The sequence below is a fragment of the Saccopteryx bilineata genome, chromosome 6 (assembly GCF_036850765.1).
Source record: "Saccopteryx bilineata isolate mSacBil1 chromosome 6, mSacBil1_pri_phased_curated, whole genome shotgun sequence".
Taxonomy (NCBI): Eukaryota; Metazoa; Chordata; class Mammalia; order Chiroptera; family Emballonuridae; genus Saccopteryx; species Saccopteryx bilineata.
In genome coordinates this window covers 30,841,086-30,855,262 of record NC_089495.1, presented here as the reverse complement: position 1 = coordinate 30,855,262, position 14,177 = coordinate 30,841,086, and the positions used below count along the sequence as shown (strand labels likewise).

The 14,177-nt window shown below is 35.1% G+C and overlaps 1 protein-coding gene across 1 annotated transcript in view; it reads right to left on the bottom strand.

Annotated features, from left to right (window-relative positions):
• The window catches only part of LOC136309276 (disintegrin and metalloproteinase domain-containing protein 5-like), a 114,709-nt gene that overhangs the window by 58,475 nt on the left and 42,057 nt on the right, over nucleotides 1-14,177 (bottom strand). Inside the window, exon 5 of the mRNA XM_066237504.1 lies at nucleotides 5,120-5,215. Coding sequence (XP_066093601.1) covers nucleotides 5,120-5,215 — 96 coding nt within the window. The remainder of the gene's footprint in view (nucleotides 1-5,119; nucleotides 5,216-14,177) is intronic.

Genomic DNA, 14,177 nt, shown 5'->3' with positions numbered 1-14,177 from the left:
ATCATAGCAAAGGATGTAGAAACCATAAAAAAAGGCACCAGTCAAAAATGGAGAATACAATATTTAACATCAAGAATACACTGAAAGATGCCAGACCTGTGGTGGCACAGAACATAAAGCATCAACCTGGAATGCTGAGGTAGCTGGTTCAAAACACTAGGCTTGCTTGGTCTAGGTACATACCAGAAGCAGCAACTATTAGTTGATGCTTCCTGCTCCACCCTCTGCCTTTCTCTATATATATCCTCTCTCCAAAATCAATAAATAAAATCTTTAAAAAAAAGAGAATACAATAGAAGAAATAAACAGTAGGCTGGATGAAGCAGAGGATTGAATTGGCAATTTGGAAGAAAATATAGAAAAATAACACCCAATCAGAGAAGCAAAAAGAAAAAAAAAATGATAATAGTTTAAGGGACCTATAGGACAACATGAAACATAAAAACATCTATATCATAGGGGTGCCAGAAGAAGAGAGAGCAAGGGACTGAGAACTTATTTGAAGAAACAATGACCTAAATCTTTCCAAACCCAGTGAAGAAAAAAGACATACAAGTCCAGAAAGAACAGAGAGTCCCAAACAAGATGGACCCAGAGAAGCCCACACCAAAACACATCATAATTAAAATGGCAAGGGTGAAAGACAAAGAGAATATTAAAAGCAGGAAGAGGAAAGCAGTTACTTATAAGTGAGCTCCGATTAGATTGTCAGCTGACTTTTCAAAAGAAACATCTGAGGCCACATGGGATTGTCAAGAAATATTCAAAGTGATGAAAAGCAAGATCTCACAACCAAGACTACTTTACTCAGCAAGCATATCATTTAAAATTGAAAGAGTTATAAAGAGCTGCACAGATAACAAAAAGCTAAAGGAGTTTGTTCCCCCCAACAGTATTATAAAAAATGTTAAAGGGCCAGCTTTAAGAAGAAGAAGAGAGTCCTGGCCGGTTGGCTCAGCGGTAGAGCGTTGGCCTAGCGTGCGGAGGACCCGGGTTCGATTCCCGGCCAGGGCACACAGGAGAAGCACCCATTTGCTTCTCCACCCCTCTGCCGCGCCTTCCTCTCTGTCTCTCTCTTCCCCTCCTGCAGCCGAGGCTCCATTGGAGCAAAGATGGCCCAGGCGCAAAGATGGCCCAGGCGCTGGGGATGGCTCTGTGGCCTCTGCCTCAGGCGCTAGAGTGGCTCTGGTCGCAACATGGCGACACCCAGGATGGGCAGAGCATCGCCCCCTGGTGGGCAGAGCATCGCCCCATGGTGGGCGTGCCGGGTGGATCCCGGTCGGGCGCATGCGGGAGTCTGTCTGACTGTCTCTCCCTGTTTCCAGCTTCAGAAAAATGAAAAAAAAAAAAGAAGAAGAAGAAGAAAATAAAACAAACACAGGAACATAGTTGAAAGAATAAAATGGCAATAATATATGTACTTATCAATAATAACTTGAAATGTAAATGGCTTAAATGCTCCAATCAAAAGACATACAGGCTGCCTGACAAGGTGGTGGCGCAGTTGATAGTCATCCTTGGACATTGAAGACCCAGGTTCAAAACCCTGAGGTCACTGGTTTTAGCGCGAGGTTGTCATCTTGAGCATGGTATCATAAACAAGACTCCATGGTCGCTGGCTTGAGTCCAAGGTCACTGGCTTAAGCAAAAGGTTACTGGCTCAGCTGGAGCCCCAAGCAAGGCACATATGCAAAAGCAATCAGTGAACAACTAAGGTGCTGCAACTATGAGTTAATGCTTCTCATCTTTCTCCCTTTCTGTCTGTTCCAGTCTGTCTCTCTCTTGCTCACTAAAAAACAAACAAATTAAAATAAAATAAAGTAAAACCATAGGGTAGCTGAATGTATGAGAAAGCAAAACCCATATATACTCTCTACAAGAGACGCACCTCAAAAAGAGAGATACACACAAACTAAAAGTAAAGGGATAAAAAATTTCATACAATTGGCAATAATAAAAGCTGGGGAAGCAATACTTTTATCTGAAAAATAAACTTTAAAAGAAAGGCTATAGTAAGAGACAAAAAAGGACACTGTATAATGATAAAAGGAGCAATCCACAAGAGAATATAACCCTTGTAAATATTTATGCTCCCAGTGTAGGAGCACCTAAATATGTAAACAAATCTTGATGGTCACAAAGAAAGAGATCTACAGCAATAGAGAAATAGTCAATGATTTTAACATCCTATTGACATCAATGGATAGATCTTTCAGACTGAAAATCAACAAGCAAATGGCAGCCTTAAATGACAATTAGATCAGCTGGATATAATTGATATCTTCAGAGCACTTCATCCCAAAGTAGCTAAATATACATTGTTTTCAAGTGCACGTGAAACATTTTCTAGGATAGACTCATGTTAGGACATAAAACAAGTCTCAATTTCATATGAATAGGTGCAAAAAAGCATTTGATGAAATTCAGCACCAATTTATGTTAAAAAATACTCAGCAAAGTGAGAATAGAGTGAACAGAGTTCAATATTATAAAGACCACACATGACAACCCACTGCCAACATTATACTCAATTGTCAAAAACTATAAGCATTTCCCTTGAGACCAGGAACAAGACAGGGATGTCGGTTATCACTGCTCTTATTCAATATATGGAAATCCTAGCCACAGCAACCAAACAAGAAACATTAAAAGGCATCCAAATTGGAAATGAAAAAGTGAAACTGTCATTAATTGCAGATGACATGATATTATACATAGAAAACCCTAAATAGTTCATTTTAAAAATTCTAGAACTGATAAATTCAGTAAAGCAGAATACAAAATAAATATCTAGATACCAGTTATATTTTTATACACCAATAATAATATATTAAAATGAGAAACTAAAAATAATTCACTATTGCTTCAAAAAGAATAAAATACCCAGAAATAAATTTAAACAAGAATATAAAATACCACCTGACCAGTGATGCAGTGGATAGAGTGTCAGAATAAAACACAGAAGACCCAGGTTCAAAACCCCAAGGTCACGGGTTCATTCGGCTTGAGCACAGGCTCACCAGCTTGAGCTCAGAGTCGCTGGCTTGACCGTGGGTTCATAGACATGACACATGGTTGCTGGCTTGAGCCCAAGGTCCTGATTGAGGCTCAAGATTACTGCCTTGAGCTCAAGGTCTCTGGCTTGAGCAAGGAGTCACTTGCTCTGCTGGAACCCCTTGGTCAAGGTACATATGAGAAAGCAATCAATGAACAACTAAGGCGACTAAGGAGCTGCAGTAAAGAATTGATGCTTCCCAATCTCTCCCTTTCTGCCTGTCTGTCCCTATCTGTTCCTCTCTTTGTGTTTCTCTCTGTCTCTGTCACACAAAAGAAGTATATAAAATACCTGTACTCAGAAAATTATAAGACACTGAATAAAAAAAATTAAAATACAAATATTGGAAGCACATACTGTGCTTATAATAGGAAGAATAACATCAATAAAATGTTCATATTACCCAAAGCAATCTACACATTCAATGTAATGCTTATCAAGCTGCCAATGGGGTATTTCACAGAACTAGAACCCATATTCCAAAAATTTATATGAAACCACAAAAAGACCCCAAAGTCACAACAATCTTGAAAAAGAACAAAATTGGAGGAATCATGCTATCCACTATCAAACTATACTAGAAAGCCATAGTAACCAAAACAGCAGGGTACTGGTACAAAAACATATAGATCAATGGAACAGAATAGAGACCCCATAAACCAACTCATGCCTACTTGGTCAATTAATATTTGACAAAGGAAAAACCCGAGACACTGAAGATGGCAGCGGAGTAGGCGGATGCACAGACGCCCAGCTCTCACCACCAAACTGGAATACAAGTCAATTTAGGAAAAATCAGCGTAAAAAACCAACTCTGGACTACAAGAACAGCTCTCAAAAACCAAGGAACAAAGAAGAAGCCACAACAAACCTGGTAGAGAGCGCCTGAATCTCCCTTGCTTACAGGAATGGGGGGGGGGGGGGTGAGGCTGAGAGCCCAGAGGGGATCTCACTCCAGGGAAAAGAGTAGAAAATATTGCTCACAGCCACTTGCTTGGCAACCAGGGAGTGAGGTGAGTTGAAAAGACCAGCTTATCTACCAAGTGGAAAGGCGAGAGAGAGGGACAGACTGTGAGGGGCAAAGGAATGCAGGAGATGACCTAAAAAAAGCTGACTCATCCATGCTGGAGGCAGCTATAGCTGGGGGAGGGACTGATCCTTCCACAAAATAGTACTGAATTGCTTCCAGATCAGAGATCTCCAGACATCGCTCCAGCTCCAATCAGCGCAACAAGACATAGCTGAAAACAAGAAGTGGGGAGGAGGGGAAGTAACTCAGGTCTCCATGGAGATCTGAGATACACCTCCCCCTACTGAAGCTGAGAAAACACCCTGCCCCCAGAGAGATTAGTTGGTGGAAGAGGCCTTCAGAGTCTCGGCAGCACATATACTAAAAAAAAAAAAAAAAAAGAGTCTCAGGTTACACCCATCGCATTCCTGGATACAGTTTCAAGGAAGCCCCCTGCTAAGATCAGTAAACAAACTATCACCTGTTAAGAAAACAAACAAATCAAGACTTCAAAGCAGCCCAAATCTGAAAGTGGGTTACAAATAATAGCTGATACCAACCCAAGAAGACCTAGAAATAACACAATTGAAAACTGGAGGCAGACAACACCAAGCCTAGACTCAACCAAATCTACAAACAAAACACCCAGACACAGATAATGAGAAGACAAAGAAGTGCAATCCAAGAGAAACCTTCAGGAAATGACCTGAGTGATATGGAAATAATCAAATTTCCAGATGTGGAGTTCAAAATAATGATTGTAAGGATGCTTAGGGATCTTAGAACAACAATGGATGGTCATCGAGAAATCTCAATGGGTACAAGAAAGATTTGTAATGAGGTATAGAAATGGGAAGTCAAGTCAGGAGAGAAGAAGTATCAGGAATTATGTATATAAGAGTCCTGCAAATGACAGATTGCTGAATGGACTGATGGGGGTGAGGGGGCCCAATGTTACTGGGATATAATACAATGAGAAGAGCAAAATATGTTTTCCCTCTTCTTTAAACAAGAAATTAATGGTGAGCTATTATAAAATACAGATTGCCTCTTACCTTGCATGATTGTGTGCAGCATTCCCCAGAACCACATATTTTATCTCTTTTTAGTTTACACATTGTAGTATCACAGCAGGCTTTATGTGTACAATTCTGTAAATAAAGTCTGTTACTCAATCATCTATGATTAGGTACATCAAATAAAACTGCAACTCAGAATTTCTTTACGAAGCATAATGCTTTTCTTTAATTCACAGGTTTAGTAATCCTATCCTTTATATGAAATTTAAAGAAATCACTTGTTTGTAAAATAAATGTGTTGTTTCACTACATTCCATATAATCTGAACTATGTTAACAATATTAATGTACTACAATGAGCCAAAACCTTAGAGGAAATACTGTATTCATTAGATACCTCATTAACAATCATTCTCTTAAAATTTTTTCTTATATTGGTGCTTTTATAATAAATTATATAAACTAAATCTTTCACACATAAAATTTCTCTGATGTGAAGCTATCAAAAGCAACATTTTTCTCTCCCTGAAAAAAATCACCAAACCCACCCTAAAAACTGTCATTCCAGAAGACAGTCTCATCTATTCAGACCTCTGACTTCACTGGGATGCTGGCCCCATAATTACCTGTATTTTATAAGATTCAGTGCCTTCAATCAACTTTTCTAGTCTTCAGTAGCAAGTTTTTCTAAATTATGTAATCTGTCGATATCAGATGCATCTTTCCTGGTGTTGTCTATTCTGCTATTCTCATTAGTTTTTTCAATGAACAGCTTGCCCACAGGTGGCAGCACTATACTTTTAAAATGTTATTTATTTCATATATTGACTTATGTAGTCAAACTTTAAATATTCTTTTGTTAGCTTTTTTCATATTTTTAATCAAATGTGTGGTTTGTCTTTCTTTTTTTTTTAAATTCACTTTATAAGGACAAAACTTTTTAAGAAAAATAGAATACTCTGGATGTTTCAGAATGGTTCCTTTTACCCTCCCTTCTTTCAGAAGCATGGAAATACTTTTCTCCAATAGTCATTGTGACAACCAGTTTGAGCTCCTAGAAATAAAACTCACAAAAGTGTGAGGGGCTTCCCTAATGACTGGGTCCTCCTGGAGTTTTTAACTATCAGAGTTGTCCACATTGAGCCTCCAAAAAGTCATCAATTAAAGTTCAGGCTTTCCTACTTAGGCACTGGTTCCCAAAAGGTTTCAGCCTGTGGCTTGCTACTCCATTAAGTTGTGACTCTATTATTTGCCTATAAGTCCTTCCAATTTGAGAAGGCAGTGGTTTGCTCTACCACCTCATTTCTCTGATGGATCTAAGAAGTGTTACTGCTTTTAAAATTTGTTCATTTTTTGTTAGAAAGACGTAGTGGTGACTTCTAAACTACCCGCATGTCACAGCAGAAACCAGAATACTTGTTTTTTTTTATTTTTAAATTCATTGGCTTTTGAATATTTTTATATATAGTTATATGTATTTGCATATAAATAGATTATAAATATTTTCTCCCATTCTGGAGCTTTTCATTTTTCTTAACAGAGTCTAAGAGAACAAGTTTCTAAATTTGATGAAGTATATTTGCCATTTTTAAAAACCTCATTTCTGTTTTCCATATCTAAGAAATTTTTGCCTACCACAGGGTCAAAAAGGTAGTCTCCTACATTTTATTCTAAAAGTTTATCATTTTAGCTTTTATATTTAGGTCTTTGATTCATTTCAAGTTAATTTTTGTGTACAATAAGAGGTTAAAGTTTATTTTATTTACATGGATATCCAGTTCATACATTTGTTGAAAAGATTTTCTTCACCTATTGAACTGCCTTAACAGATTGGCAGAAAACAAACTGACCATATACATATTTTTTTATATCTGGATTCCCTATACTGTCCTAATAAAGTATTTATTCATGTTCTGGCCAGTACCACATTATTTTAATTACTGTAATTTTATTTTAAAAATTTGAAATTTGAAGAATATTAGCATATGTGTCCCACTTTTTCTTTCTTTAAATGCTTTGTCTATTTTAGTCCTTTGCATTCCCATATAAATTGTGGTGTTAGATTGTCAACTTCTACAAAAAGACAGGTGGGTTTGGGTTGGGACTGTGTTGAATAAATATATCAGTTTATGTAGATCTGACATCTTAACAATATTGTGTCTTCCAATCCATGAAAATGGGGTATGTCTTCACTCATTTCAATCTTCTTTCACTTTTCTAAGCAATGTCAGTTTTTATTGTATAGATCTTGAACATATTTTGCTAAATTTCTCTATAGATCTTACATTTTTAGAACAATGTTTATGGATTTGTGCTTTTTATTTCATTTTCCATTTGTTTATTGCTTATTTATAGAAATTCAATTGAATTTTGAATACTGACCTTGTATCTAGTGACTTGAATTTACTGATTAGTTTTAGTAGGGTTTTGGGATGAGATTGTTAAAATTCTCTAGTCATGTGGCCAAGTTGAATTTGATCAAAAATAGTTTTGCATCTTCCTTACCAATTATTTTATCTTTCCTTATCTTGCCTAACTACAATAGTTGGTAGCATACACTACAATGTTGAATGCAAGTGAAGATAATCACTCCAGGTTTTAGGCGAAAACATTGAGTCTTTCACCAGTAAATATGATGGTAGTTGTAGGTTTTTCAGAGATGTACATTATTAGAGTGAGTAGGTTCTTTTCTATTCCTAGAGTGCTAAGATTATAATACATCGGTGCTAAATTATCTTATTTTTTTCTTCACATACTCTATAATGTTGAATCATACTGAATGACATAATTTTTAATGTAAACTGTTTATTCACAATCCTTGAGAAGTTTCATATCTGAAAAAGAAAACAAACCTGCATTCCCGAGAAAAACCCCACTTGATCAAGATTTATTAACTTATTTATATACTGGTCATGCGGGATATTGGTGTGTGTTGTTTTCTTTTAATTTCTTGTCTGATTTTGACTTCAGACTAATACTCATGTCATGAAATCATTTAAAAAATATCTTTATCTATTACCTGAGAAGACTCATGCATAATTAGCACTATTTCTTTCTTATATGTTTAATAAAATTCACTAGTGAAGTAATATGAATTTGGAGTTTCTTTGTGAAAAATATTTTTTATATATTTAATTTCTTCACTACATATAAAGCTTTTTAAATTTTATCTCCCTATATCAGTTGTGATCATTTATATCTTAAAAACTTGTTAATTTTACCTAAATTGTGAAAATAATTGTTTTTAAAATTCCTTGTTTTTAATATATATTGGTTGTATGATAATATGCTCTCTTTTATCCCTTATAATGGTAATTAGTTTTTATCTCATTTTACTGTCATGAGCACAGTAACAGGTATATCAAATCAAACATTAATTTTTTTGAAAATCATCAGTGTTTATTTTCATCTCTGGTTTCTACCTCATTGATTACTAATTATATTTTTATCATCTGTTCCATCTATTTATTTTGGCTTTAATTTAGACTTCTATTTTAGTTTCCTAAAGTAGCATTTTAAATAATTTATTTTTAGACCTTTTTGTCTAATATAAACATTTAAAGCTATAGATATTCTCCAAAACACTATTTTAGCTGAATCACATATATTTTGATATGTTTTCATTTGAATAGTGTTACAATATAATCTAATTGCCTTTGTGACTCTTTCCTTGAGCCAGCCATTTAGAAATGATATAGTTATTTCCAAATATTCAGGGGCTTTTCAAGATATCTCATTATTCTTGATTTCTAATTTAATTCTCAACATGAAATAAATATGTTTAGATTTATTTTATGGCTCAGAATATATTCTGCCTTGGTAAATATTTCAAGTACACTTGAAAAGAATGTTAATATTTAGTGGTTAAGTACATTACCTATAAATATTAATTATATTTGTTGAGATTCCTTAGCTGCTCACTCATTAAGGTTATTTTTCCTTGAATTATTTGAGTATTATTTCTTTTCCCTTATTATATTCAAAACAAGTACTATGAAGTCTTTTTCTGTTAAATACAATATCTTAAACTTTTCAGAATTAGTTTTCTTAATTGCCTATTTTCCTGAATATCATACTTCCCAGTTCCTCTGAATGTGTAGTAATTTTTGTTAATAAAATACAAATTTTTACTGAAAAAAAACCATATAATGACTTTATTCAGCTGTTTTTCTGAAGGTGTTTCTTTTTCCCTAGTAAGAAGTGACCTGGGCATAAACTATAAACTTTCTCTCCCTTGCGATGTGCAACAGCTATCTCTGCTCAATTCATATAGCCTCCAACTCATAAATTTAGCTCGATTCCCTGATGTAATGTGGTATTCAGCCAAGAATTTAAGCAGGTTTTAGAATACAATCTATCTGCAGTTTCCTTGCTTCTGAAGATTTCTCTTTAATCTCCTCCTTAATTCCCAGTTGTAGTTCCAGTCTCAGGCTCTATATTCTGATATCAACCCAGTAAGTCTTCAGATTTCTGCTGCTTAGATTTCACATAGTTGGAAAATATACTAAAAAAAAAAACCCATCAAACTCACAGAACTGTGTTTTCCAAGTGCCTCACCCTTCTTTTTTTGCCCCAGGGCCTATTTCCTGCTATGTATATTTTAAGCTGTCTACCAAGTATTTATAAGCTAATAATCATATTTTAAGTCTTAACACTTTCACAATACTCTCATTTTCAGAGTTTACCCTTAAATTTTTAGTGGCTCTCATTCCTAAATTCTATTCTCTGCCACACTAAGTCAACAGAGCTGTTGTTTTCCACAGAAATTTAATTCTGCCATAGCTGTGGAGGTGGAGGGGCACCCTGAGTCTAGAAAGATATAAATTTACAATTCTTAGATATTCTAGCTGCATTTTTTCAAGAGTAAACTCTCCTCTGACTTCTTTCTTTTTTAAAATGTGTTCCAGTGCCATTATATAATATACATATAATATATATGCACATTTATAGATAATAATATATGGTTTATATATTATTTATTGCATATTTTAATATATAGATACACTTTTAACATTTACTTATATATGTAATATATTGCATATTTTACAATTGCTATTTCTTTTTTTTTTTTTTAATAAATTTTTATTAATGGTAATGGGATGACATTAATAAATCAGGGTACATATATTCAAAGAAAACATGTCTAGGTTATTTTGTCATCAAACCATGTTGCAAACCCCTCGCCCAAAGTCAGATTGTCCTCCGTCACCCTCTATCTAGTTCTCTGTGCCCCTCCCCCTCCCCCTAACTCTCTCCCTCCCTCTCTCCCATGTCCTCCCTCCCCCCCCCCACCCTTGGTAACCACCACAGTCTTGTCCATGTCTCTTAGTCTCATTTTTATGTTCCACCAATGTATGGAATCATGTAGTTCTTGTTTTTTTCTGATTTACTTATTTCACTCCTTATAATGTTATCAAGATCCCACCATTTTGCTGTAAATGATCTGATGTCATCATTTCTTATGGCTGAGTAGTATTCCATAGTGTATATGTGCCACATCTTCTTTATCCAGTCTTCTATTGAAGGGCTTTTTGGTTGTTTCCATGTCTTGGCCACTGTGAAGAGTGCTGCAATGAACATGGGGCTACATGTGTCTTCACGTATCAATGTTTCTGAGGTTTTGGGGTATATACCCAGTAGAGGGATTGCTGGGTCATAAGGTAGTTCTATTTGCAGTTTTTTGAGGAACCACCATATTTCCTCCATAATGGTTGTACTACTTAACAGTCCCACCAACAGTGAATGAGGGTTCCTTTTTCTCCACAGCCTCTCCAACATTTGCTATTACCCGTCTTGTTGATAATAGCTAATCTAACAGGAGTGAGGTGGTATCTCATTGTAGTTTTGATTTGCATTTCTCTAATAACGAATGAAGCTGAGCATCTTTTCATATATCTGTTGGCCATTTGTATCTCTTCCTGGGAGAAGTGTCTGTTCATGTCCTCTTCCCATTTTTTTATTGGATTGTTTGTTTGTTTGTTGTTGAGTTTTATGAGTTCTTTGTAAATTTTGGATATTAGGCCCTTATCTGAGCTGTCGTTTGAAAATATCAGTTCCCATATAGTTGGCTGTCTGTTTATTTTGATATCAGTTTCTCTTGCTGAGCAAAAACTTTTAATTCTGATGTAGTCCCATTCATTTATCTTTGCCTTCACTTCTCTTGCCATTGGAGTCAAGTTCATAAAATGTTCTTTAAAACCCAGGTCCATGATTTTAGTACCTATGTCTTCTTCTATGTACTTTATTGTTTCAGGTCTTATATTTAGGTCTTTGATCCATTTTGAATTAATTTTAGTACACGGGGACAGGCTGTAGTCGAGTTTCATTCTTTTGCATGTGGCTTTCCAGTTTTCCCAACACCATTTGTTGAAGAGGCTTTCTTTTCTCCATTGTGTGTTGTTGGCCCCTTTATCAAAGATTATTTGACCATATATATGTGGTTTTATTTCTGGGCTTTCTATTCTGTTCCATTGGTCTGAGTGTCTATTTTTTTGCCAATACCATGCTGTTTTGATTATCGTGGCCCTATAATATAGTTTAAAGTCAGGTATTGTAATGCCCCCAGCTTCATTCTTTTTCCTTAGGATTGTTTTGGCTATTCGGGGTTTTTTATAGTTCCATATAAATCTGATGATTTTTTGTTCCATTTCTTTAAAAAATCTCATAGGGATTTTGATGGGAATTGCATTAAATTTGTATATTGCTTTGGGTAATATGGCCATTTTGATTATATTTATTCTTCCTATCCAAGAACAAGGAATATTTTTCCATCTCATTGTATCTTTTTCGATTTCCCTTAACAATGCTTTGTAATTTTCATTATATAGGTCCTTTACGTTCTTTGTTATGTTTATTCCTAGGTATTTTATTTTTTTTGTTGCAATCGTGAAGGGGATTATTTTTTTGAGTTCGTTTTCTAATATTTCATTGTTGGCATATAGAAAGGCTATGGACTTTTGTATGTTAATTTTGTATCCTGCGACCTTACTGTATTGGTTTATTGTTTCTAATAATCTTTTTGTGGAGTCCTTCGTGTTCTCGATGTATAGGATCATATCATCAGCAAAAAGTGATAGCTTTACTTCTTCTTTTCCGATATGGATGCCTTTTATTTCTTTGTCTTGTCTGATTGCTCTGGCCAGAACTTCTAGCACCACGTTGAATAAGAGTGGAGAGAGTGGACAACCCTGTCTTGTTCCTGATTTAAGGTAGAAAGTCCTCAGTTTTATGCCGTTTAATAGGATGTTGGCTGATGGTTTATCATATATGGCCTTTATCATGTTGAGATATTTTCCTTCTATACCCATTTTGTTGAGAGTCTTAAACATAAAATTGTGTTGTATTTTATCAAAAGCCTTTTCTGCATCTATTGATAAGATCATGTGGTTTTTGTTCTTTGTTTTGTTGATATGGTGTATTACGTTAACCGTTTTGCGTATGTTGAACCATCCTTGAGATTCTGGGATGAATCCCACTTGATCATGATGTATTATTTTTTTAATATGTTGTTGTATTCGGTTTGCCAGTATTTTGTTTAGTATTTTAGCATCTGTATTCATTAGAGATATTGGTCTGTAGTTTTCTTTCTTTGTGCCATCCTTGCCAGGTTTTGGTATGAGGGTTATGTTGGCCTCATAAAATGTGTTTGGAAGTATTGCTTCTTCTTCAATTTTTTGGAAGACTTTGAGTAGAATAGGAACCAAGTCTTCTTTGAATGTTTGATAGAATTCACTAGTATAACCGTCTGGGCCTGGACTTTTATTTTTGGGGAGATTTTTAATAGTTTTTTCTATTTCCTCCCTGCTGATTGGTCTGTTTAGGCTTTCTGCTTCTTCATGACTCAGTCTAGGAAGGTTGTATTGTTCTAGGAATTTATCCATTTCTTCTAGATTGTTGTATTTGGTGGCATATAATTTTTCATAGTATTCTACAATAATTCTTTGTATTTCTATGATGTCTGTGGTGATCTCTCCTCTTTCATTTTGGATTTTATTTATTTGAGTCCTGTGTCTTTTTTCCTTGGTGAGTCTTGCCAAGGGTTTGTCAATTTTGTTGATCTTTTCAAAGAACCAGCTCCTTGTTTTATTGATTTTTTCTATAGTTTTTCTGTTCTCTATTTCATTTATTTCTGCTCTGATTTTTATTATCTCCTTTCTTCGGCTGGTTTTGGGTTGTCTTTGTTCTTCTTTTTTTAGTTCCTTAAGGTGTGAAGTTAAGTGGTTTACTTCGGCTCTCTCTTGTTTGTTCATATAGGCCTGAAGTGATATGAACTTTCCTCTTATTACTGCTTTTGCTGCATCCCAGAGATTCTGATATGTCGTATTTTCATTTTCATTTGTCTGTATATATCTTTTGATCTCTGCGCTTATTTCTTCTTTGACCCATTCATTTTTTAGAAGTATGTTGTTTAGTTTCCACATTTTTGTGGGTTTTTCCCCCTCTTTTTTGCAGTTGAATTCTAGTTTCAAGGCTTTATGATCAGAAAATATGCTTGGTACAATTTCAATTTTTCTAAATTTGCTGATATTGTCTTTGTGGCCCAACATATGGTCAATTCTTGAGAATGTTCCATGTACACTAGAGAAAAATGTATACTCTGTCGCTTTGGGATGAAGTGTCCTGTAGATGTCTATCATATCCAGGTGTTCTAGTATTTCGTTTAAGGCCACTATATCTTTATTGATTCTCTGTTTGGATGACCGATCTAGAGCCGTCAGCGGTGTATTGAGGTCTCCAAGTATGATTGTATTTTTGTTAGTTTTTGTTTTAAGGTCAATAAGTAGCTGTCTTATATATTTTGGTGCTCCTTGGTTTGGTGCATATATATTAAGGATTGTTATGTCTTCTTGATTCAGCTTCCCCTTAATCATTATGAAATGACCATTTTTGTCTCTGAGTACTTTTTCTGTCTTGTAGTCAGCATTATTAGATATGAGTATTGCTACACCTGCTTTTTTTTGGGTGTTGTTTGCTTGGAGTATTGTTTTCCAGCCTTTCACTTTGAATTTGTTTTTATCCTTGTTGCTTAGATGTGTTTCTTGTAGGCAGCATATAGTTGGATTTTCTTTTTTAATCCATTCTGCTACTCTGTGTCT